At 38.7% G+C, this 27478-nt stretch overlaps 1 protein-coding gene across 1 annotated transcript in view; it reads right to left on the minus strand.

Annotated features, from left to right (window-relative positions):
- The window catches only part of SPAG17 (sperm associated antigen 17), a 159821-nt gene that overhangs the window by 60304 nt on the left and 72039 nt on the right, over positions 1-27478 (minus strand). Inside the window, exons 13-25 of the mRNA XM_074318633.1 lie at positions 27189-27339; positions 25479-25706; positions 25165-25383; positions 18862-18923; positions 18165-18278; positions 12829-12983; positions 12675-12681; positions 12500-12605; positions 11059-11150; positions 5320-5562; positions 4260-4371; positions 1979-2137; positions 790-903 (exon numbers count right to left, since the gene is read on the minus strand). Coding sequence (XP_074174734.1) covers positions 790-903; positions 1979-2137; positions 4260-4371; positions 5320-5562; positions 11059-11150; positions 12500-12605; positions 12675-12681; positions 12829-12983; positions 18165-18278; positions 18862-18923; positions 25165-25383; positions 25479-25706; positions 27189-27339 — 1762 coding nt within the window. The remainder of the gene's footprint in view (positions 1-789; positions 904-1978; positions 2138-4259; positions 4372-5319; positions 5563-11058; positions 11151-12499; positions 12606-12674; positions 12682-12828; positions 12984-18164; positions 18279-18861; positions 18924-25164; positions 25384-25478; positions 25707-27188; positions 27340-27478) is intronic.

Genomic DNA, 27478 nt, shown 5'->3' on the forward strand with positions numbered 1-27478 from the left:
ACGGACTCTCTAACTCACTAGAATTCTCCACTATTTGGCACAAGATAATACACAAGATGACAATGATCCAGAAAAGCCACTACACAGTAAGACAGATAATTGGGTCCCATCATCAACACATAGTTTTAAGGCTATATAGCATTGGGATCATCTTTTGAGTTTGCAAAGCTTTCTTTTTTAAAAATCTGTTGGGGTTAGAGCCCTGTAAAACGCATGGGAACCCACAAGATTTCCTAATTAGTTCTTGCAAAGTGACATATTATTTTGTGGTTTGTAAGGAAATGGCTTCCAGTTGGAGAATTTGTTTATTAAAAGTGGGATAAAGAAATCCTTCAAGATGTCCAGTGAATGGCTCCTTTAAGACTAATGTTCTGAAGCTCATTGAGCAGTTCTGCAATGACAGGATCCATAAAAATCGGGTTCTGTAGAAAACCAAGAAGATTCCTTGGCAAATCACGCTTTCCTTGGCACCAACTCACAGACTTATGTCCGTGGAATAGTTAACAAAGCTAACTGGAATATACATATGTGTGTAATATTATAATCTTATATGTATACGCGATTATAAGATTATAAAAATGCTGTTTTAAAGCACAGTTATTTTCTATGTATGAAAGATTAGATACACATACACGGACACACACGTGTATGTACACACACATACATGCCCACTCTTCAGGAAATGAGGGGCATTAAATCAGAACATGTTTATCAACAAGTGAGCGGCCTGAGGATGGGCAGACACCCTTGATCATGGGACACTTTTCCTTTCTGTTGCGTTCATCTCACCTGGCGCCATTCCACTTGACCCATAGTAACTTATTGAGAGGCAGATTCCATTTTCCAAAGTGGCAGAAAAAGATCCAAACTTGCTGACAGCTTTATTCTTTGCATTTGATTCTTCTGAAAGATAAAAGCGAATCAGGGACATTTCCATTTTATTAAAAAGAAATGTAAGCAAAAGTCAGTGCAAAGAGGAAATCACTTAAATATGTAAAAACATGACTATGATGAACTAAATTATGATATATATGTATACTCATGAATTAATATGAAATCACTGAAAATGCTTATTTTCAAAGATTTTTTTTTAATGAATAAGAAAATGCTCATGATGATAAACCATGAAAGAAATAACTATGAATAGTGGTTACTGCTGGAATGGTAGAATTACGGGCAACTGTTATTGTCTTTAAATGCTCCTATGTTCCCTAATATTTTATAATAAACCATATATTTTTCTATCAGGGAAAACAAAGAAAATGAATTTAAAAATGTCTGTGTTAAGTTCTTGGATATATTCAAACTTGTCAAACACTGTGGTCTTGAGTTTGGAAAACACTATGACCACAACTGAATTTATTAGTGAGATTTAGTTACTGACATTATTACTAATCTGAGTCCAAAACACTTTATTTATGTGCAGGTACAACCAACATCACATTGGGCAGGAAGCAATGAAGTTCCCCAGGGGCTGCTGCCTGGAGACGTTACCCGGTGTTGTCAGGAAGTTTCATGGTGTCTAATCAGTGGACATTCACTTGGAAGTCTCATCAACAAGCGGGAGAGACTCTCATGGCCAAAGTGAGAAGATTTCTCTTGTCCTTGCAACTTAAGAAATTTGATACTACACGGAGAACCAAGTAATAGAGCATAGAAAGAAACCCCATCATTTGCAGAAAAGCGAAACCTTCAGCGGGAATCAATTAATGAGAACTTGACAAAAGTGCATAAACAAAATTCAGGCCGGAACGGACACCGCAGACTCGGTGTTGCTACATAAAGTCGGAGGCGACGTAGACTCCGTATGACAACTGGAATCGAGAGCGGGGTGCCCAGAGGGGACAAAACCGAGTAAGCCGCCCCCTGTAGATGGGTTATGATACATACAATGTGTATACACGTTACATTGGGGAAAATGTGTACAGGCAGAAGGCGAAACCCTTAACCCCGTGACCACAGAGAAGCTGCTGCTCACCCATTTCGAGATTCTGTTCTCCGGCTCTTTCTTCTGTCTCGTCTTCTGAAGCATAACCCTCTGCTTTGTTTCCCTTTCTCACGAGTTTCTTAGGGTCTTTCAAATGAATTATAAAATTGTGTTTGTCCTTCTGCACTTTCACTTTGACAAAAGTTGGGCCTGGGAAGAGTCATGGGATAGAAGACGACGGGCTCACTATGGTGCCCAGTGAAGCTCGTTGACAAAATATCTAAATAATTGGCAGAGAACTCAAGCCAGGGAATGGAAATACACGAACAAAGTGATGGTGGAATTCCGGGAATAAATGGCAGGTGGAGCAGAGAGATGCTGGTAGCCTGTACCCACATCTCAGATCAAATCACAGAAGAGAAAATCAGCTGGCTGAGGCTAACGTAGTCTTATACTCAACTCTATGCCTGATCACATGGGATGGTTCACCTGAAAGGGTTTTGAAACTTACAAAGAATTACATAAATGTTAGTCACAGTAGTCAGTAGTAGTAGTAGAAACATGTAAGAATTATCCTAACAATATATTCTCTCTTCTTAGTGTTCTGACTCTATTTTTGTCTCCTCTCTCAACTTTTTTCTTCTTCCCTTTTTAATCCAACTTTTTCCTTTCAAGTTTGATTGAACTATCATCTCTGAAAATTGATAGGGCTAGGATAAAAAGACTATATTTACTATGAACCATCTGAAACTTGTATATATTATATGCATATGCAAATTTTGATAAGAGCAAGAAATAATTACTGAAAATACTACTACAAACACCATCACAAAACTTGAGTCCAGTGCTTTTTCTCAGTTATATGATTTTGAGCTCCACTTTAATTTTTAACTGCTAATACTTGTACACTATACCCAGGGATGATATTCAAAATACTAAATACGAACACATATTCGTATTCAAATACACATAGAATATAAATAAATAAATATGCATACTTATATTAATAAAAATCTCTTTTATGTTTTGAAAAAGCATTTGACATGTTGTACCACAAACCATTCTTTAAATAACATGAATAACTTGCAGGATTTTTAATTTTAAAAATCGTGGGCGTGACCCTTTGTTTGCTGGTGGCGGTTACTATCTAATGGCGTCATGATTTCACATAGGGAATAGCAGCTAAGTCTTGCAATGATTTCCTCACCAAATTGATAGTCATTAGCTGAAAGAAAGAGGGGGCTATAGAGAGAGAGAGAGAAAGAGGAAGGAAGGAGAAAGAAAGATTGAGAGAGGGGGAAAGAGGGAGGGAGATGGAGTGGGCTGGTGTGGTAGGCGGGGTGTGGGGCTGGGAGGGGCCCGTTGCCTTGCTGGGGTACAGAATCTTATGGGTATTAAACAGGGTCCTGCTCACATTCCCTCCAAACTGACCTCTTCACAGCTCTGAGAGACCATGGTGCTTAAACCCACCTGAGGGGTCTTTAAAACACAGTAAAAATATAAGCCCTGTGCATTTGCACTTTGATAAAAGTTGGGCGCGCAAGACAGCTCTGACAGGTTCCGTGAGGAGAGACCTGTTCTCCCCTTGGAGTAATTAAGCACTTCCTTTAGGGCCTTTCCAGACCAGGTCTCTTCAGCTCATCTGCAAGCCCCCTTCCCACTTACAGACTTCTGAATCCAGAGGTAATTTCTCCAGACCTACGTAACTGGCTATCGGCAGCAGGCCCCCAAACCAGAAATACGTGCTCTAAACTCACAGCCTGCACTTGGCTTCTTTGACAACACTATATGTGTTGTAATTAATAGTATTAACTATTAGCTCATTGCAGTTACTACAGAGGGTGCCAAAAAAAAATGTATACACATTTTAAGAAAAGAAAAAAACTGTATTAAAATGGTAATACTCATATATACCGGTAACAAAAGAGGAATACAAGTCACGCTTGACTTCTGCAATTATAAGAGGTACTCAAAGGGGTTACCAGCAGCATAATTTTAATACAGTTTTTTTCCCTTCTTAAAATATGTATACACTTTTTGGGCACCCTCTGTATTATACTATTTCCCAATGGTACAGAAAAATTTTAGTATTTTAACAACTGGAAAACTTGTCTTAGTGTGTCCCAGCTAACCTCTCAGCTGGCCTTGGAGAGTCAATTGTCACAGAGGAACGTAAAGTCTGAAAATGTGGAATGTGGCATATTCACGAATCGCAGTGGGCATGTCTGTTACCACTCTCACCACCTCTTACACCCAGGAGTGCAAGGGCCCAAGATGACCTGGAATGGGTTAAGTTCTTCCAAGCCATTAACCAGCTGCTTTCAAAATGTACCTTTTTCAAATGTTGTCTTTTCTACTTCAATCTGCCCTCCATCTGAAGGATACAGGTAGCAGTTTGTTCCTGAGATTTGGATGGGTACATCTCCCATATCATATCCACGAAACTAGAAGAGAACATTTCACTTTGAGTGTGGAACTGTAATTGACAATAACCTACTCATCGCGGTGAGCCAATTAAAGTTGCCGTAAGTGTAATTTCTGCTAAATGGTTTGTCACTTGCAGGTTCAGAGACCAGTGTCCCTGTTATCTTTAGCACCTCCCTCCTGTCACGTTACAGCATTGGGCAGAATTAAAGGTGGTCCATGATTTTAAACTGGGTGTCTTGGAGCACTCTGACAACCCAGTGCAAGAAAAAATCCATTTCTCTTTCACTGGCTGTTCATTTTCAGTTTAAAGTGAACTGATCTATTGAATGGTATTGACGCTTACACTTTAGGTTATATGCGAAAGACGTTTTTCACTAAGTGTTACTATAGAACTCCCGTGGTTTTGATGCATGCTGAACTTGAGAACAACTGGCTTAAGAGTAGCAGCTGAAAGGGACAAGGGATGTTACATTTCTTTCCATGTTTCCCCCATTAGGTTTTACTCACAAAAATTGCTGGACGGAGAGATCGGCAAAGGGAAGGTTTTGCAAAAACATACAAGCAAAAACACGGGTGCCTAGTAGCGAAAGGAAACTGAATGTCCCCAGCACGTCCTGTCATCTGAGACAGAGCAAGCCACCCTTTGTGTCTACTTTGACGTATCACAGTTGCTTATTTACATAAACCTAAAAATGCTTTTGTGTCAAGTTTCCACCTTTACCGCCCTTGGTAACCTAGCTTCCCGGCACTCAGGAAAAAAAATAAAACTGATTGGATACAAAGAAGGTGCTTGGTCTCAGAGAGTGGGATATGGGTGGGAGGTCATCTAAACCAGAAGAAACCCCACGACCAGCTGACCATCGTGGTGGCAGGGAAGACTGGGAACCCAGAGTTTCCAAAGTAGCTGTGTTTTCCCAAAACAATAATTAATGACCCAAGAAAGCTTTCAAGAAAATTGGTTTTACCGGGTAAACTGTCTCGGGTTCTGGTTGCTGGTCGGGCTCCTCTGGCACTACGACTTCCGGGATCTTGATTTGCTCTTTAGATTTCCCATTGGAAATAGACCTGGTCTTCACAGTCCTACTATCGTCTTTCTGTCCGTTGTCCTTGCCTTTCTTTTTACCAGCTTCCTTACTCTTCTTTTCTGCTTTCTTCTCTTCCTTCAAGCGTTCCTCTTCTGCTAATCGATCTTGTTCTTCTTTCCAGGCCTGTAAACACATTTTAAAAATGCAACAGGATTTTGGAAACAAATTATATCCCATTTGGATCCATTTGGGAGAATATTTCACATAATTTTTGGAAATGTTAACTGACAATTTAAAATACTTAACTAGAAACCTTGCGGTCATCCATGATTCCCTGTCTCGCACCCAACTTCTGTATATTAAACCTGCCCATTGTCTTCAGACATCGCTCTTCCCTTCAACTTTTTCTCTCACTATCTGTTGCAATTTTCTTTAGTTCAGGTCTTTTTATCTTTAGCTTGAACTACTGCATCGGCCTCTTAGCTGGTCTCCCTGCCTCTATACTTTTCAACATTAGTCCAATCCCCAATTTAGGTCCTAAACGTGATTAATCAGCAATATGGTAGCCTAGATGTCCAAAGAAACATCCTTGGCATAACATTTTTTAAACTTATGGATAAAGTATAAAAATCATCATTGTAATGCTTAGCAGCCAAGTAAAGAATATGAGAAAACACTAATTCAGTGAAGGAGGTGAGCACTGAACACAGCAGTTTCCCAGGGGTATCTGCCCATCCCAGGTCACCTAGAACTTAGGTTTTCTTCTTTTCTTTTTTTTTAATTTATTGGGGTGACAATTGTTAGTAAAATTACATAGATTTCAGGTGTATAATTCTGTATTACATCATCTATAAATCCCACTGTGTGTTCACCACCCAGAATCAGTTCTCCTTCCATCACCATATATTTGATCCCCCTTACCCTCATCTCCCACCCCCCACCCCCCTTAGCCTCTGGTGAACTTAGGTTTTCATGGCTTATGAAGACGAGAGACATAACCAGGGAGACTAAATCAGAGACCTCTGAACAGATCAGGTATTTTAAAAAATGACACTGTCACTTGGTGAACTAGAAAAAAAATCTTTTAAATTAAAAGAGAAATTTATTTAAGTATAGTTGGTATACAATCTTATATTGGTTATACAGTATTTCCCCCAAAATAAGACCTAGCCAGATAATCAGCTCTAATGCAATGCATCTTTTGGAGCAAAAATTAATATAAGACCCGGTATTATATTATATTATATTATATTATATTATATTATACCCAGTCTTATATTAAAATAAGACCTGGTCTTATATTAATTTTTACTGCAAAAGACACATTTGAGCCGATTGTCTGGCTATGTCTTATTTTTGGGGAAACACGGTATTAGTTTCAGGTGTACAAGTATAAAACAGTTATTCAATATTTCTATACCTTATAATGTGATCACCTCACTAATTCTAGTAATCATCTGTCCATGTAAACTTATCACAGTATTATTCACTATTAGGTTGGTGCAAAAGTAATAGCAGTTTTTGCAATTATTTTTAACCTTTTAAACCACACACACACACACACACACACACACACACACACACACCCCCCACATCTTCTTTATCCATTCATCTATTGATGGACACTTAGGTTGCTTCCATATCTCGGCTACTGTAAATAATGCTGCAAGGAACATAGGGATGCATACATCTTTTTGAATTAGTGTTTTTGTTTTCTTTGGATAAATAACCAGAAGTGGAATTGCTGGGTCATAAGTCTATTTTTAGTTTTTTGAGGAATCTCCATACTGTTTTCCACAGGGGCTGCACCAGTTTGCTGTATTTACCAACAGTACATGAAGGTTCCCTTTCCTCTACATTCTCGCCAATACATGACCAAGTGGGATTTATACCAGGAATGCAAGGGTGGTTCAACATTCGCAAAACAATTAATGTGACTCATCACCTCAACAAAACCAAGGATAAAAATCCTATCATTACCTCAATAGATGGAGAAAAAGCACTTGACAAAATTCAACATCTATTTATGATAAAAGCTCCCAACAAAGTGGGCACAGAAGAATTGTACCTCAACTTGATAAAGGCTATCTCTGACAAGCCCCCAGCTAACATCATACTCAGCGGTGAAAAGCTGAAAGCTTTTCCTCTAAGATCAGTAGCAAGACAAGGAGGCCACTCTCTCTATTTTTCAACACAGTACTGGAAGTCCTAGCCACAGCAATCGGATAAGAAAAAGAAATAAAAGGCATCCAAGTAGGAAAGGAAGAAGTAAAACTGCCACCATTTGCAGATGACATGTTACTATATAGAGAAAACTCTAAAGAATCCACCAAAAACTTAATTAGTAAAAGAATTCATTAAAGTAGCAGAACACAAAGTTGATATACAGAAATCTGTCGCATTTCTATACACTAATAATGAACAATCAGGAGGAGAAAGGAAGAAAACAATCCCATTCACAGTCACATCAATAAAATACTTAACCAAGTAGGTGAAAGACCTCTACTCTAAAAACTATGAGGCAATGAAGAAAGAAAGTGTAGAAAAGAAAATCTTGCCCCAGGGAGGAAGACCCTGGATTCCAGCCTGCTTCCTTGGCCCTGAGTTACAATGGGTGGGGTGGAGGAAAAACTCTCCCCTGAGAACTCCTAACCACAAGCCTGTCCTTACATAGATTTCTGGCCAAAAAAAATGTTCATTACCCTAAAACTTTATCCTAAAAATGTTGTGGGTTGGTGTGAGCTCCCACATGAAGATCACAAAACATGAGGCGGTAAGTCAAAATCAACAACCTGAAAAAGAAACAGACTGTAAAATTGTATCTGCAAAGGCCGCAGATATTGGAATTATCAAATAGAGAATGTAAGTATTTTAATATGCTTAAATAAAGAGAAGGAGGTATCAAAAGTATAAGTAAGAAACAGAGAGTATCAAAAATAACAAGGTGATTTTGAAAGCCTTCCTAGAAATTGAACAGAACTTTTGAAAAGGCAGTTTTTGAAGAGATAATGGCTGAGATAAGTCTAGAGTTGATGAAAAACACTAATCCTAACATTCAGAACGGCCAATGAAACAGAAGCAGGAAGTAACTGGTGTGCTGGACCCAGCCCATATTGACTTCAAAGAGTTTATTATTAAATTTTTAGGAATTTTGCAAGCTGGTTAACCACACCATTATTAAAAATTAAATTACATAAATGGACAATTAAATAACATTTTAAAACAAAGGTAATAAATGCTCAAAACCTAACACCTTCTTAATTATTTTGTTACATTTCACTGTTATCTATGCTCTTCAGGTTATGTCAATTGTATCAGTACCATAGAAATATAATATAATGGTGTGCTACTGTATTTTCTTCCAACTCCGTATTTGGTGCTCTATATACTGGTAGCTTGAAATCAGCCATGTGGGAGTAATTATATTACAGATATCAGCAAATGCTACAAATCAGGGATTGACTATTGATTATCTAGACTTACGAAAGTGGTGGAGAAAAGGTTAATAATGCAGACTAAATTTAAAAGTGTGTCATGTTTGGAGCTGCTACATTGTAACTACCACAAAAAATTTGAGAAAATATTTTTCCAGTATTTAAAGCTATTACCTAATTCAGCAAAGAGGTTGTTTATGTCACTGATAAATGAGGGAGACATACCCCTTTGTTCTCGACTTTTATCTTACTTGTTCACGTCCACGAGAATATTAACCAACATTCATATTGGAACTACACTTGTGTGTCAGTTGTAACCAAAAGTTCATTTCCTGTTACACCACACAAACTCTCTATCCCAAAATAATATTGTATTTGTGATTACTCGGTGTCATTTGTATTTCCTCGGATTACCTTGAGAGAGCCTTCTAAAATGAAAGGAATCTTTTCCTTCTCTTTTTCTTTTTCTGGATCTATTATCTCTGCTTTGCTTATTCCTTTGTTACCTGTAACCAGAGAAGATTAAACTTCTTAGCAATGCCCTAAAATACAGTTTCATAGAAGGTCCAAATATCTGGGTTGTAGGGGACCGCAAAGGCTGTCAAGTTGAACTCCCCATGCGTTCATCTCTGAATTCTTTCCTGTCACTTCCAGAGTGGGCATCTGAAGTGGAAATGAGCCCCTTCAGGTATGAAGAGCTTGCAGCCAATGGAGGCAGTGTGTTCTATTCCCAGCATGTTAAGACTTTGAAGCTTTTATCGAACTGGACTCTCTCCCTAGAGCTTTAACCTAATCCACCCTAATGTACCCGCTAAAGACCACACAGAACAAACTTGACTTTTCCTTCCATACTGAAGCCCTCCTCTTGCCACTGTAGTCCTTCTGTTTGGAAGGTGAAAGACCTCTACTCTAAAAACTATGAGGCAAGAAAGAAAGAAAGTGTAGAAAAGAAAATCTTGCCCCAGGGAGGAAGACCATGGATTCCAGCCTGCTTCCTTGGCCCTGAGTTACAATGGGTGGGGTGGAGGAAAAACTCTCCCCTGAGAACTCCTAACCACAAGCCTGTCCTTACATAGATTTCTGGCCAAAATGTTCATTACCCTAAAAATTTATCCTAAAAATGTTGTGGGTTGGTGTGAGCTCCCACATGAAGATCACAAGACATGAGGCGGTAAGTCAAAATCAACAACCTGAAAAAGAAACAGACTGTAAAATTGTATCTGCAAAGGCCGCAGATATTGGAATTATCAAATAGAGAATGTAAGTATTTTAATATGCTTAAATAAAGAGAAGGAGGTATCAAAAGTATAAGTAAGAAACAGAGAGTATCAAAAATAACGGTGATTTTGAAAGCCCTCCTAGAAATTGAACAGAACTTTTGAAAAGGCAGTTTTTGAAGAGATAATGGCTGAGATAAGTCCAGAGTTGATGAAAAACACTAATCCTAACATTCAGAACAGCCAATGAAACAGAAGCAGGAAGTAACGGGTGTGCTGGACCCAGCCCATATTGACTTCAAAGAGTTTATTATTAAATTTTTAGGAATTTTGCAAGCTGGTTAACCACACCATTATTAAAAATTAAATTACATAAATGGACAATTAAATAACATTTTAAAACAAAGGTAATAAATGCTCAAAACCTAACACCTTCTTAATTATTTTGTTACATTTCACTGTTATCTATGCTCTTCAGGTTATGTCAATTGTATCTGTACCATAGAAATATAATATAATGGTGTGCTACTGTATTTTGCTTCCAACTCAGTGTTTGGTGCTCTGTATATTGATAGCTTGAAATCAGCCATGTGGGAGTAATTATATTACAGATATCAGTAAATGCTACAAATCAGGGATTGACTATTGATTATCTAGACTTACGAAAGTGATGGAGAAAAGGTTAAGAATGCAGACTAAATTGAAAAGTGTGTCATGTTTGGAGCTGCTACATTGTAACTACCACAAAAAATTTGAGAAAATATTTTTCCAGTATTTAAAGCTATTACCTAATTCAGCAAAGAGGTTGTTTGTGTCACTGATAAATGAGGGAGACATACCCCTTTGTTCTCGACTTTTATCTTACTTGTTCACGTCCACGAGAATATTAATCAACATTCATATTGGAACTACACTTGTGTGTCAGTTGTAACCAAAAGATCATTTCCTGTCACACCACACAAACTCTCTATCCCAAAATAATATTGTATTTGTGATTACTCGGTGTCATTTGTATTTCCTTGGATTACCTTGAGAGAGCCTTCTAAAATGAAAGGAATCTTTTCCTTCTCTTTTTCTTTTTCTGGATCTATTATCTCTGCTTTGCTTATTCCTTTGTTACCTGTAACCAGAGAAGATTAAACTTCTTAGCAATGCCCTAAAATAAAGTTTCATAGAAGGTCCAAATATCTGGGTTGTAGGGGGTCGCAAAGGCTGTCAAGTTGAACTGCCCATTCGTTCATCTCTGAATTCTTTCCTGTCATCTCCAGAGAGGGCATCTGAAGTGGAATTGAGCCCCTTCAGGTATGAAGAGCTCGCAGCCAATGGAGGCAGTGTGTTCTATTCCCAGCATGTTAAGACTTTGAAGCTTTTATCGAACTGGACTCTCTCCCTAGAGCTTTAACCTAATCCACCCTAATGTACCCGCTAAAGACCACACAGAACAAACTTGACTTTTCCTTCCATACTGAAGCCCTCCTCTTGCCACTGTAGTCCTTCTGTTTGGAAGATTTACATCTTTCCTGACTGGAGAGGACTCAAACTGAATGCAATACCTACTGGGTGGATTTCAATCCCAAACTGACCATTTTCTGGATTTCCTCAGGCACCTAGACAGTTGTTAAGCTTTTGGTTCTGTTCAGAAGCAGAATCAAGGAAAGGCAGTCAAACCCACATTTGATACCAGTTTGGAGAAAGTCAGTCTCAGCTCTGTGAGTTGGTGAGTGATATGGTACAATCTCTTTTGGGGGCAATTTTATAGCAAAATAGAAACTCTTTCCATTGATCATCAGCTAATTGACTCACTGGATTAATGGAAATGCTCCAGTCCTGTTATAAAATTTACTGGCCCTAAATACCATGCCCTAAGCTGCTCCTGCATTTATGCTCACAGCAGCGAGATCTTGCTTACCAGGAGTCAGTCATATTTGTTCCCAAACCCATTCATTCTATTTATACTGATTATTGTAATTATTTTTAACTAAATGTTATGTTTACTTACAACATATGAATGTCCAGAGAGAGTTGTTTCTGAGGAAATGAGTTGAAATATTTAGGTTTGACGAGAAAGATTAGTTAAACTGTGTGAAAATGAGGCCTAAAGTTTTGAAAAAATAAAGCTAGATGGATTCTATACTTATATTGCTTCACAGTTCTCTTTAACTCTCGATCCTTTTTAAAGAAATCAAATGAAAATTGTAGACTATGAATTGTCGGTACTCCACATCATCATCTGCAAGGTCAAAGACACCTCAAACTCAACATGCCCCCCAAACGAACTTCGGATCTTCCACTCCAAGCTGTGCTCAGCTTTTCAGCTTAGCTGATGGCAAGTCTCCACTTCCAGTTGAACGGGAAGTTACCCTTGACTAGTTGTGTTTCCTCATACTCCTTGTCCAATCTATCAGAAAATCCAAATGATTTTTAAAAAATATATATTTGAAATATATTCACAATCTGACCACTTCTCACTTCCTTTACCACTATCTTCCCGGTCTCGGCCACTGCCACCTCTTGCTAGGACTGCTACAATAGCCTTCCAGCGGGTCTCCGCGTTCCTACCTTCGACCCCTGTAGGCTATTCTCAACACAGCAACTGGAGAGATGCTTTTTTTTCTTAAGTCAGACTGTGTCCCAGAATCCTTACTATTGATCTGTGATGGGGGAACACAGACTCATAAAGACAGCCAAATCAGCATTCAAGTGAGATGAGAAAGTAAGGAATACTTCAGCATGCAATGATTTAGCAAGTTTGCCACCCACAGACACTTCTCAAAGAATGACTAAACGAAGCTGGTTACCTGAATCCAACATTGGAGTGAAGGGCCACACTCCACCCTTCACAGTGCAGACGCTGTGCATTCATTGGGTTGTGAAACACCAACAGTAAAGAGTTGTCTTGGGTGTGGTAGTAAGAGTCGATGCACCTGTACTGCTGATTTGCTTCCTGAAGAACCTGCAAGTCAGAATAATTGCATTGTTGCATCTCTTTTTCCCGAAAGAGAGGACTCTTGCTAGAGCATTTCTCTGTCCCCCTGTCTTCCTCCCCTATCTCCACATGGTTAGTCAAGACGAGAACGCAAGTGGGAGATACTTTTGGGAGCATTTCATCAACTCTTCTAGAGAAAACAAATACTAGGCCAGGCATAGAGGCGTTTGCTCAAATGTTTTTCATTAAGGCTGGGAGATAATAATTAAGGCAAACAGTTATGGATTGAACATTTTCCATGCTTTCATTGAGGTCATCTCATTTTATCATTAAAAACCCCAGATAGATAGACATGATTATTTTTCCCATTTCAAAATATGAAAACCCTCATTTTTTTCAGCATACATTTGGGGCCGAGAGAAGATAAGAGGTCCATGTGTCCAAGAACACAGTTTACATGCTCTGGTGCCCCAGCTCATAGCCGTTTTCTGACTCTCAGCGTCACCAGTTCGAGTCCACAGACCGCTCTCTGGAACACCAGGCTGTGTTATAAAGGAATGAGCTGAGCAGGCTTTCGGAGCCATATTGTTTCCACATGACTTCTGACCTTGGCCTTTTCCAGAACATTCTACCTATGGCATGAAGTAATAGCCACCAGTAGAGGACACAGTGGACAGCTGGCTGTCCTGTTTCCTTATCATGTCCATCAACATGAGGAACTATGTCCACAGGAAAATAAATTAGACAACTGCAGGATTCAGTTTTTGTTTCCATTTTCAGCATCAACCTGGGGTAGGCAGCTTTTAATTCTCGACCGTTTGGATGATCTGAAGGCGTGGGATTGCACATTATTTTAGGAAAGGACGGTTTTCCTTTTGCTTCAATTTGACGTGGGCAGCATAACCAAAATGATACATTTACTCCTCCAATCTGATCACTTGTATGAGTGTCTTTATGAAGTGGCATTTAAACTTTCACATCTGTTTTCTGAGAACCAATATAAGAAACACATAGGTGGTGAATAATTTTGCATCTTTTTTTTTAATAGGCCACTGCTTTACTTTGAAAGGCAAATTTCTTTCATACTTTAAACAATTCAAGTTTGGAATTTGGAGTTAGGTGTTCCATTGTGTAGCTCAAGAGAGAGATAATTTGGAAGATAAAGTTTTCGGAGTCATTAGTATTAGGTCCTACATAATAGAGGAAATCATTGAAAGAATGTTTACAGAAGAGAGAAGATGGGTCAGAGGTGAGACTTGAGGCACTTCAATACCGGGGGTGCCAAAAAAACCCGTGCACAAGTGGACACTTTGGTCAGCGTTGCTCAAGCAGTCGTTCACCGTAATCAGAAGTGTCTGGACGCTGATGGTAACCACTTTGAGCACCTCTTGTAATTGCAGAAGTCAAACATGACTTGTATTCATCTTTTGTTATTGGTGTATATTGAGTATTACAATGTTAATAGTTTTTTCCTTTCTTAAAATGTGTATACCTTCTTTTGGCACCCTCTGTATTTAGATGCTAGGTGGACGAGAAGTATTCAACAGAATTCCAAATGGAGCACCAAGGAGGAACATGATATGGTGTCTTGGAAACCAAGAGCGAAAAATGTTTCAGGAGGAAGTGGTCTACTCTGTGATGCTGTTAAAAGGCCAAGGACGATAAAGAAAGATAAGTGTCCAATAGATGTGGCAGGAAGGTTATTGGTACCCTTGAAAAGTGCAGCTTCATGGAGTGGACTTGATTTATTTCGAGCCCAATCAAAATAAAATAAGGTCTGAAATGAACTTCCAGTTAATGATGGACGATTCACCACATGCACTCCTTAACACATCACTAAAAAAACAGTGAAATTATTGGTTTTTAATATCACAAAGTTGAAGGCCATGGGAGAGGAGACAAAGGCAACAGCATTTTAGTAGCTAGAAAGCAGAAGGATACGTTGTAACTGACTTAGCAGAACACAGAAAGACAAAATCTCAGATTAATTTTGGGGGAGACCAGTAGCAACCTTATTTGTGTGCAGAAATGCAGAAAGGCTCAGAAAACGGCAGTAGTAGGCACCTCTGAAAGTGGGGTAAAAACGGCATTGAAAATAAGAAGATTGGTTTAAAATCTTTTAAGGAAGCTTTTAGGGCCCATGGAAGCCCTCGACAGTTCTGAGCAGCCAGTGGGCAGCCCATCTCCCACCTCAGGAGAAAGAGGGAGGATTATTACCTCCGTCCGGAAGGTGACCCAGTGGATTCTAACCAGAGGGACACTCGGCACTGCTGAGGAGAGAGACACTACAGGAAAAAAATGGAACTGCGCAAAAGTCGAATTCAGCATTGTCCAACGAAAATATAAGGTGAGCCACAAGTGTGAGCCACATGTGTAATTTTAAATTTTATAGCAGCCATATTTTACAATATTATCATTCAATATGTAATCGATATAAAAATTGTTAATGAGATATATTACCTTTTTATATTAAGTCTTTGAAATCTGGTGTGCACAGCACTGATAGAGCTAAGTATATGTCAAGCATACGGACAGCACATCTCAGTTTGGATGAGCTACATTTCAAATACTCAGAAGTTACACATGACTCGTGGCCACCACACTGGGTAATGCAGATCTAGAGACTGAAGGTAAGAAGCCTAACTGCCTTTCCCCCATCACTCAGCTCCCAAAACCCTGATAGGGAAGCTATAGCTTTCAGACAAAAGATTAGGTTTGTTTTGTTTTTTTCTTTTTCTGGAGAATCTAGATGGCCAAAGAGTATAGACCTAATTAATATCCCAACACCGGTGTGTCTCCCAAGGAAACCATCCAGCCAAAGCACCCAAAAATGAAGTCCAGTAACTGACAACGCCCTGACTCCCTGAACTCATGAAGCACTTCCTATGATATTTTTAGTGTCTCACTGTTAATATGAACAAAGAGGCAAATAATATTGCTCTCTAATATGAAAAATGGAAACGGCAAAAAAAAAAAAAAAAAAAAAGAAAGAGAGAGAGAACTTGGGGTAAAAGAGATAATGCAGGGAAAAAAACACTAAGACTTCAAAGGACTTTAATATCCTCTTAGAAATAAGAGAAGATATGGTATCAGGGAATGCGAACAGGATGCTATAAAAAGGTAATTTAAAATTATAAATAGAACTTTAGAAAATGAAAACGATAATAATAGAAATAGGAGACTCACTAGAAGAATTGGATGAAAGCTGAGCCATTATCTCCAGAACAAAGAGGCGAAGTGTTGGAAACTAGGAGGGAAAAGGTAATGAAATTGGTCCAGGAAGCCCAACACCAGAATGACAGTTGTTCCAGGAAAAAAAGAATAGAAAAAATGAAGCGGATAAGATTGTCAAAGAAATGATTATCGAACACTTTCCTGAATCTAAAGACAGGAATCTGTATTTTCCTGGGCTCACGAGTACAATACTGGGAAACATTATAGAACCACAAAGAACATTAACAGAAAATCTTGACCACTGAAACAAAGAAAAGGTCTTAAAACCCTTCAGAGAGAAGGAGAAAAACAGACTCAAACGACTGATCGGGGATCAGAATTTCATTGATTTTTCTCAAAGCAAATCCGGGAAGCTACAAGACTATTGAGGAATGCCTTCAAAATGTTGAGGGATCATACTTTTTAACTTAGCAGTTGACATAAAGTCAAACTGTCAGCCAAATATAAGGGTATCATTAAGATGTTTTTAAATATCCAATGCCTCAATAATTCACCTGCTATAGATATCTTAATTCAGGAATCAACTGGAAGAGGTGGTCCCCTAGAAAAAGAGAGTAACCCAAGAGAGAAGACGACGTGGGATTGAGGAAACACAGTGTCTCACTGGAAGGAGAGGGAAAGGATGTGGCCAGGATGACACAGAAGGGAGCTCCCTGGACCACAGCTGTGCAGCAGGCCCAGAGGGCAAGCAGGAGTCAGAGCACATGGGAGAGAGATCACTTAGATAATAAAATTGATAGAATACTTGTTAGGTTTGGATGTTTTAAGAGGAGCTTGACTCTTTGGTAGAGTTTGGGGATGAATGATGGTACATGCACAATAAATTATACAAATAAAAAAATGGGAAAATGAAGTCCAGGAAAAATAGAAACGGTCAAAAAAGGAAACGTAATCATACAATACAACACAATTCGGCTCTGAATAATATATATACAATGGAAATAAATATTGAATATAGATCGGGCGCAAAATCATGGTATAGGTAGCAGTGTCAGAGAATGGCACGGAGAAGTGCTAGGGTCAGTGCAGGAGTGCAAGAGGAAGTGTGTACGCGAGCGTGGTGTTGAAAACAAAAAACGAAACCAAATATACTTGTTATTTAGAGATAACTGAGTTAACAAAAGAAACAGGTAAATGGCTGGAGGGTTTTTACCTCTGGGAATTTAGGCATGGGGGAAGGGGTGGGAGGCAGTTGCTATTTTTCATGACTCTTGATAGAACTTTCTGGCTTTAAAAATATGTGGGTGTAAAACTTTGATAAAAGTAAAAGTGAATGGAAAAAGACAAAGGGAGTCCAGGTTTTTGCACAAGATGTACACAACAGGAGCTAGTTTCAGGATGACTTGTTTTTTTGCATAGTGGTTAGGAGCAGAAATATGGGGGGCAGATTTCCTGAGTGCTTGTCCTGCTTCTCTCCCTTACCAGCCATGTGAGCTTGGACAAGTTACCATTGGTCCAAGTGCCTCAGTTTCCTACCATTTATATAGCTTCCACTTCAAAGGAATATCGAGAGGATTAAATGAGCTGAAATACATATTAATCGTTGCCTCGCATATGGTAGGTGCTCAATAAATGTTAGCTATCGCAGGTTCCATGGACTTGTTGATTGCATCAGAAAATATTTGGAAGTGTAGTAAAAACTGAACAGAACTGACAGGCAATATGGGAAAAAAAAAATGAGGTTGCTTCCCAATAAAGCCTGACTTTTTTTAAAGAAAGTATGTGCAGCAGTCATGTGCCTTTCTCGTTTTCTTAAAAGGTTTTTATAAAAACCTCCCTTTGGAAAGTACATTTTAAACTATTTTGGAGATTCCCGGGGCGTGTGTGCGTAGCTGAGTCTGGGAATAGACTCATTTTATAGCTGAAGCAAACGGGAATATCGATCTGAACTAGATCTGAGGGTGACCTAGGAGTGAACTGCTCTGTGTCACACCATGACACCCCAGACCCATCCAGCTCACAGCCCATTAATACCTGCAGTAGCACTTTTGGTTTAAAATGTTCGGTGAAACTCCAGTCCATGAGACTGCGTAGCTGCATTTTCTTGATGTCCTCCAACTCTGCTTCCACAGGCATCTTCCTGGGTTTCTAAAAAAATGACGGGAATACAATTGCAGCTTTCATTTGTGTAAGTCCAACTAGAGCCCTCTTGCACTCCATTAACAAACCAGCAAGCACTCCATCTAATTGGGGAAATCTGCATATGTATAAATCCATATGGCAACATTTTAGGAGAACTGCTGCCAGGAAGAGTATGCCTTTGACTTTTTTTTTTTTTTATGGGCAACATAATCTAAATATTTTTATTGTTAGGTTATACTCTTCTGAGTCCTGTTAGCAATTATAGGCAGGTTTTCTGAACTCACTTCAAGACAGTATTAGCTCTCCATGGCTGTATGGTCAGCAGGTGTTTGTGAGGTTGCCAAACCACAGTGTCTAGAGAGGAGCACGGAGCTGGGAAGTTTCGCTTAACCCAGCGAGTGGAATTAACTCCTTTCTCTCCAGCTGGAGCTGGCCTGGGGCTGTCTGAATAAGGCCGCTCCTTCCTTCTCTGGCATCTGCAGTCTCCTGCTCAGCATCTCTTTTTTTTTTTTTAATGTTTCTATTCTGGGTCACGGTTTCCTCCGATCATCTTACTCGCATCTACACTTTTAGGAAAATCATTTCTTACCTTTTCAAGAGACTCAATCCTTGTGACTGCTTCGTCTTTGATCTCCTTGTTCGTGGTCTGCTCTGTAAATCAAAGACACCAACATCCAGTTGTGTTTGGCCTTTGTTCTTGCCTGTGTCAGTGCTTTGCCTTTTTGTTGCCCATTTGATCTATGTTTCTGTGCTGAAAAGGTAATTCCTGAAAGGCGTGTTTCATGCCTCCAAAAAGGTGTTGGTGTCAATAATTCTAAATCAGTGTCCACCTAGAAAAGTTATACTAAACCCTTTGAAAAGAACCCCGGTTCCTATCATATCGGATATTCTGCCTTCAGACTGCATGGCTCCCTTCTAACAACGTATCTTTACAAATTGTAAATATTTACTGCTTAAAGTGTATCAGCTGCTTCGTACACACTGTCTTGTCATGGTGGAAGCTGTCACAGAGCCTTGTCGCACTTCTGTGGGTCATGTCTGTGAGTGACAGGCAGGGTCAGGGGTAGGGGATATATGGAAAGAACCACCCGATAAATGTACCTCCTGTAGACAATGACACTATTTTACCATCCTGCAGAGCTCTTTGCCCACTCATTAATCATGTGTTAAAGTAAAAACCATTTAATGAGCATCTGTAGATTTACAGATGGAGTTTAACAAAAGTTAGTTAGATGAGTAAGTGAATGGATAGTTGGACTCCATGGCACCATGGACCGGGCCAGTATGAGTATCCCTCATACGCCGATTGGGATTGAGATACCATGTTGGCTTTGCTGCAAACAGCCGCATTATGGACAGAGAGACAGGCTAAGCTGTTGATTTCTGCATCACCAGGCTTCAGTACGTTCTACTGTTAACAAATGTTAATAGACAAAACAGGTACTTTGTTTGTTTGTTTAACCTGGATAAACAAACATCTTTACTGTGAACCTCTCAGATTTGTAATATGCTCTTGTGACTGTGACTCTCTACTAGAGAGGTGGATACAGTATATTGCATGTTCTAAACCTGACCAATGAAATGAAGAGGAAATGAATCCTGTAACATATTCACGGTGCCACTGAATAACTGAGCCAGCATGACTTCTGGTCGACCTTTGAATGCTAGACGATTAATTCCTACAGTGTAAATCATATATGAAATGGCTCCGGCCGAACTCTCCAAACGCATCTCTTCCCACAATCCTTTGCTCATTCTACTCCAGACTCACTGGCCTGCTTGCTGGAGCTTGAGGTTTTTGCACTTGCTTTTCTCTCCGTCTGGCATGCTTTGCTTTGAGATAGTCACCTGTTTCAAACCCTTACTTCATTCATATTGTTGAATAACTGTTACTTCCTCAAAGCCTTCTGCCTCAGACCCTGCTTTATATTTAATCATAGAGTTTATCAGTACCTGATACTGTTCGTTTACGTCTGTCTCTCCACCTCGAAGTGAATTCCTAGAGAATAAGAACTTTATCTTATTGTCCCTAACTGAACCCTGAGCACCCAGCACATGGTAGGACCTCAGTAATTTTTTTTGTTTGATTGAAGGGGCATTGAAATTAGAAATGTATGTAGAGAGAGCAGAAATGTGGAAGAAACCCTACAACCAAAGCTTATTTTGGGGTCAGCATAAGATTTGTGGCAAAGAGAACCATATCTGGGCTTCTAGAGGGAGTAATTATGTCTAACAAGGAGGGGCCAATATTTTTCTTGCTTTTAGGAGCATAGCTACTTACATTTTCACTACTCGTTCCATTTTGCCTTGGGCTGGTGAAGGTGACAGCATGAATGTTCCACTTTGATTTAGAGGAAAACTATAAAGTCAATTCAGTTCAGTATTTATATAAATACATCTACTCAAGAGAAAACTCAGGCCAACTATAACTCTAAATAGACCATGATGTCCCATGTGTCCTTGAAGCAATTGATATGAAATCTGTGGAATAAAAATTATTCTACTCTATGGTCTGCCAGATTTCCGGGAGATTTGATATTCCCTTCTGTAGCTACAGATCCAGCAGAAAAAGTCTCCAGTTTAGAAAATACATTCTAAAACATGGTGCATCAGTTATTTTGTCAAAGAAGAGGACATTCGAAAACTGCTCTGAACTCTTTATTTAATAGTAGAGTAAAAATCATTTTTTTTCTTTCTTTCTGATTTCTGCCTTCAACCGTATAACCCTCTGACAGTGTGATTCAGTAGTTTTTGACACATCTGGAAATGGATGCGTTCTCATCCCTTTGAAAAACAGCTTTCCTAATCTGTTTTACTTTAGAGATAACAAGATCCCTCTGCAAAGCAGTTACTTTATTAAAAAAACACCCAACAAGCATAAAGGGCACATCTAAGCCTATGGCCTCACGGTTATCAAGTCTCAGGTTTTTCATAAATATCCAATAGGCCCTGTCAAGTTCAAAAACAGTCTCAGATGGAAATCCAGTGTTTGGTTAAGAAAGGCACAAATATTCAGCCCTTCATGTCCAGGAACAGGCTTTTATATGTATTTGATGCTAAGACGGTTGTGCAGGAAATACATGAACAATTTCTGCTTTGTTTAAAGAGATTTAGAGTGGCTGCTTCAGAAGTGTGATCAAGAGTTGAGGGGAAAATGCAAGACAAACAACAACGAAAAATTCCTTTGTACCCAACAGCCACCATCCTCAACTGCCCTCCCCTGTCAAATGTAAGAGTTCCTCGCCGTGCGCCAACACAGACTATGGAGAATCCCTGACAGGTTGTGGGTTCAGATCTCAAGACTGCTCAGGCTCTAGGATCCACTGATAATTTTCAGTCCTGATAATTTGGAAAGTTGCTGTAATTATCTACTTTCCACCAGGACCCAGAACGCCCACCAGGTGGCAAAAGTTGCCTGAGGAAACCTATATACCAGTTGCTCTAAAGAACCAAACCAAACCAAACCAAACCAAAAAACTAAGAATAAAACCTCAGGTCTTCTATCTCCCCCGGCTTATCCTGGCTCTGTATCAACTCAAAGTGACTTCATTGTCATACGTTCTATTCCCACAGGATGCACTAGTGCCACAAAATCCCAGGTTAACTTATGTGGCTTCCTTTTTTTGGTGAACTAGGCTAATAGGTAAAGGTCCTTAGAACAGAGAAATAGGGAATCAACCCTAGGAAGAAAGGAAGGAAGACCCAAAATCAGGACAACTATTAGCATGAAGAAGAGACTAGGAATGTGGCTAAAACACTAGATGCATCACAAGAATTCTCTGGCACTGAGGGAGACATAAGACAGGATGGAGGAAGCCTTGGTTTGGCGGGAGATAGCTCTCTGTTCCCATGTGCTTGAACACGTTACTTAACCCCTCTGAGCCTTTGTCTCCTTGTCTTTAGAACTGGGATAAGAGTCTCTTCCTCATAGGCTTGACGTTTATGTAAAGTATGAGTTAATACATGTAAAACATGTCAGGGCGATGTTAAATTAATGCTATTTCCTTCCCTTCTCTGTCGCCCTCACCCTCACTTATCAGCCCTACTGACAGGCAAGAAGATTGTCCCTAAATTTACTTCATCGATGATTTCTTCTTCTGTCCTATTCTAGATAAATGAAAATGGTAAGTTGACCATTTAGTCAACACGGACTTAACATCTGTTCTTTTGTGGCACTGACCACTTCTTGTTTTCAATGCTTTAAAAATTATAAAATATAACACATACAGAAAAGTACATAGAATGTAGATATTTGGTATAATGAATAATGATAAAGCAAAGTCCTAGCACTCCAGACATCTCATTGTATCCTTTCATAATCACAACTTCCTTATTAAACTTTCATATTGATGCTGATTTTTTTGTGTGGGTTATTTTAGGTTTTGCACATACACAATATTTACAAATAATAATGGTTTTGTTTGTTCCTTTCCAAAGCTTACACTTTAATCTCTTTTTCTTGCCTTACTGAGTTGGCTAACATCTCTAATGTAACATTAAATACAAGTGTCGGTAGTAGATAGCTGCCTGATCTCAAGGAAAATCTTCCAACTTTTTATCTTCATATATACTGTTTATTGTAGTAATTTTAAAAATAACTTTTGCAAGGTAATTTTCCTTCTATTGCCAGCTTGCTAAGATATTTTTTTTCATAAATTGCTGTACAATTTTAAGGGCTTTCTCTGTTTCTATTGAGATGATTATAATTTTTCTCATTAATGTGCTGATAAATTATATTGATTTTTACAACGTATTTTTTCCCTTCTATTGCTGTTATAAAAACAACTTGTGTGTGATGCGTTATTACCATTTTGTATATTGCTAGATCAGTTTGCTTATGTTTATTCAGGATTTTTGCACCTATGCTCATGAATAAGTTTATTTTTTTGTTGTACTATCTTTGACAGTTTTATTATAAGGTTGATGCTACCTTCATAAAATGAGTAGGGAAATATATCCCTTTTTTCATTTCCTGGAATAATTTTTGTTAAGATTAGAATTCGGTTTTTTTTTAAATGTTTGTTATCACTAGTCAATGAAATCATTTGAGTGTGGCAAGCCTTATTTGAGAAGATTTTAATTATTGATTGAAAGTATTTAAATGACTACAAGACTGTTCAGGTTTTCTATTTCTTTTTGAGTCACTGGTAAGCTATACCTTTTTAGTAATTTGCTCATTGGAATAAAGTTGTTTATGTCCTCTTACTATATTTTCAATTTCTGTAGGATCTAAGGGAAATCTGTTTTTTTATTTCTGATATGGTTTTATTGCTAATATGGCTATTTATGCTCCCCTCTTTCGTGATCAGCCTTATATAAAGTATTTATCATTTAAAAAAATCTTTTCAAAGAACAAAACTTTTGTATTGTTTTTCTTTATTACATCTATATTTTCCATGTCATTGATTTACTCCTATTTTAATTTTCTTTCCTTTACTTTATTTGAATTTATTTTGTTCATCTTTATCTAACTACTTGAAGTTGATTAGCTAATTTTTAACTATCTTTATTTTTTTAAAAATGTATTTATTTAAAGCTGTAAGCTTCTCTCTGAGTATCTCTTGCTGTAGCTGCATTGCATTCTACAAATTTTGATATTCAGTATTTTAACTACCATTCAGTTCAAAATATTTCCTAATTTCTATTGTGACTTTTTCTTCAACCTACGCATTATATAGAAGTATGTTTCTTAATTTAAAAATTTGGGGATTTTTCTCATTATTTTTTTTATGATTGATGTCCTCCATAATTTCAATGTGGTCTGAGAATATACTCTGCAGTTTTTGATCTGTGAGTATTTGTTGAGACTTGTTTTGTGTTCTAGTATATGGTTAATATTTTTAAGATACACATATTTATGAAGCTCTAAGCAGCTGTAGTATTACGGAGGCTTTAATTAGGCATATGAATTATTGTAATTAAGTAGCAGGGAAAAATAACCAAGGACATAAAGTAAGCTTAGATTAATTATGACTATGGAGATACTAGGGAGGCATTTCTAGATGGACACATCCAACAAAGCCTCATGGAGGTGCCCGTTCAACCTAATCATAATCCAAAAGAGAACCCTAGGCAGAGGGTATGTTGGGGGAAAGGCGCAGAGATTGGGAAGAGCAGGCTGCGTAGAGCAAATAGGGCCTAATTCTGTTTGACTAGAGCATGGGATGAGTGAGCAAAAGGGAAAAAGTGGGAAGCGTTTTGGAAAAGGAATTTGGTGCTATTGGAGAAGCAGGTACAGCAGGCCAAGGAGCTGGGTTCTATTTTACAGGTAGTAGGGAGCCATTGAAGGTTATACACAGGGAAGTAACAGGTCTGTATTTCAAGTAATTAATCTGACAGCCACGTGTACATCAGTTGAATAAAAATGCAGCCTAATTCTTCTACGCTCCTATACCTCCAAATCTAAAAATATTTATGAATCTATATTCTAGAATGAGAGTAATTACCTGAGCTATAAAGAGGAGAGGAAAAGCATTGCTGTTCCCTGAGCACTGATTTGGTACAAAGCTCTGTACTCGGCAGTTCATTAGGTTATTGTACGTAATTTTAAAAATATTTTTTCATATAATCGCAATAACCCTGTGAAACATTAATGATACAATTTTAACTATGTTTGTTTTAATTACATAATCGATAATATGTTTTAAGCAGTTACAAAATGCACTACGTTTACTAAAGTAAGAGTGGACTAAAAGGCTATAGGATATTTTGAAAACTTAGGATTGAAATAATGACTTGCTGAGTAACAACATTCAGTAACAGAGTTTAACCAAATAACTTAGTACACAGGTTTTCAATTGAAATAGGGAGGAATAATGCATCTTGAATCCTTTTTTAAGTTTATACACTCTTAATACAACCTGTGTGTGTGCATGCACATACACGTACTTACCCAAAGGGTCAGGTTGGACCTGAGTCCTCACACTGGTCTCCTGCTCTGACAGCCCTCTGTTATCAAGCTCTGAAGGGTTCTCATTATTTGGGTGAGAATGAGTCATATTGTAGGCATCAGGCTGACTGGGATCCGAAGGTTCTTTATCGAGCTCATCATCTTGCATAGATGTTGACCAATTCTGATCCATAAATAAAACTCTATCTTGGGTTTCAATATCTAATCAGTGTAAAGAGGATCCATGAAATACCATGCTAGAAACATTGACAACCATAAAATGCAAGAGTGCCTTCTGTCCCCTCCATGCAGTATACCTGTCTGGTGTCTGGCCTGCTGGGTGTTCATTTTGGCAATGTGCCACTGCCGTATCTGCTTAGCAAATTGGGCAGGGTTGTCCCATGGAATGTTGAACATCTCCGCATCTGTCCGATCCATCATTTTAGAAGGCTTTAGTTTCCCTTCTTCATCAACCTCGGAGAGTTTTAGGCTCTCAAAGGTAAATACTTTGAAGGCTCGTTCTACTTCATTCCAGCTCAAGGTTTCTGTAAGAAAACAGGACCCGTGCTGCTTTCCTAGAGGAAAGCTCTTATTACCACATGGTACAGGGCTGACAGAGGGGGAGCCAGGGAACCACCCACCAGAATGAATGACAAGGGAGTCACACCACGATGGGTGTTGACCTGGCCTTAAACACGGGCTCCACAATTCTGCAACACATATGGAAGGTACCGAATAATAAGAAAGCCCCACAATCAGAATATAATTTATCAAGATAATGCTCCCAAATTGCTTCATATTTAGTCAATATCAGGTGTCTAGATTAATTCACATAGACTTTCCAGGGTACCGTATTGGTTGAATATGGTTAAAACTTATCCTTTTTAAGCAAAAGCACTGTTGCTGCTGTTGTAATTTAAAACAGAAAAATTACTTGTATGCTGTTATATTCAGTAGGTTTTCCTCTTCGTTAGGACTCAGGAAAGGCCTCTTTCCACCCACTTGAACTGGTGAGATTCTTTCCATAATTTTGGGCACTTCAAAGGCTATCAGCTTTCAATGGGCTCTATTCATTTACATATTTATCCTTTTACGCATAAGTATATCCATCCATCCACTCGCTCACTCACTCCCTTTTGTTTTCTATGTATTAGGCTTTGTCATAGGTGCCTGAGACTCAAAGAAAAGATTTGGTTCTTGCACTTTAAAAGTTTAAGGTTGAGGGGTGGGAGGTAGGTATTAACAAATAATCATGTATATCAATGTAAAAATATTTTGTAATTTGCTTCGAGTTAGAGAAGAAATGAGAAGGCAGAATCCGCACGCGTGTTTTTCTAGGTCAAATGCTTTCATGTCAAACAAAGATGTCTATGTAACTTCTTATTACTTCCTATATGTAGGAATGGATCTGCATATTGCCTCAAGTGGAAACAGCATCTGTTTTAGGAAATGATTTTCTATATCGTCCAATCCCAGTGAACTCTGCAATGGGAAGCTGATTTTAGATATTTTTAATGACCCCCTCTTTCCACCATCCTCTGAGAGCATAATACGGCCCTTCCTGTTGTGAGAGGAGATTAATTTGAATCAACACACGCTCAGCCCCTCACCTCTTAACACGTTGTGTACGGCGGGGTTTAAATCCCTCGTGAAGATTCTCGTGATCCGTATGCAACGTGTTAACTAGGATAGGGGTTACCACGTCATCCCCAATGGTGTCAATGAGAGGATGTGGGTTTAGGGGTGCGGAGAAGGAGAAAACAAAAAAAAGACCATTTTGGTTGTGGCAACACAGTGGAAAGAAAACCCAGTGCATCAAACTGAAGAATGTTACAACACACTGTAGCAATCACAGATGCTAACGACATTCTTCAAGATAAGAAAACTGTAGTCAATCAAAATACCCACCTCATTCTCTAAAAGGTCTTTCAACAATCAAAATACTTTCTGCAAACGGGCGTACTCTTTTACGGGCACAAGTGACTGTAAATGGATGAGGGTAAGCCAAGACAAAGCAATGTACTCACCGTTTGTACAGAAGTGCATGAGTTCATGAATTGTAGCCAGACGTTTGGTGCTGTTCCATGGTGGCGGCAGAGGGAATTGAAGGAATTCCCACAGTGGCGACTTGGACTGCATCTCCTGCTCAATTTGAACTGGGTCAAAATTCTTCTGGTTCTGATGAAAAGCAGCAACATGACAGAAGACATTAAAGTAAGCTGTTGAGTGCCTTATGCATATGGAAAGGGCAAAACATGATACTTTCACTCTCATTATTTGGGAACAGGGGAAATCATTGGTAACTGGGGAAGACAAA

The sequence above is a fragment of the Rhinolophus sinicus genome, linkage group LG14 (genome assembly GCF_036562045.2).
Source record: "Rhinolophus sinicus isolate RSC01 linkage group LG14, ASM3656204v1, whole genome shotgun sequence".
Lineage (NCBI taxonomy): Eukaryota > Metazoa > Chordata > Mammalia > Chiroptera > Rhinolophidae > Rhinolophus > Rhinolophus sinicus.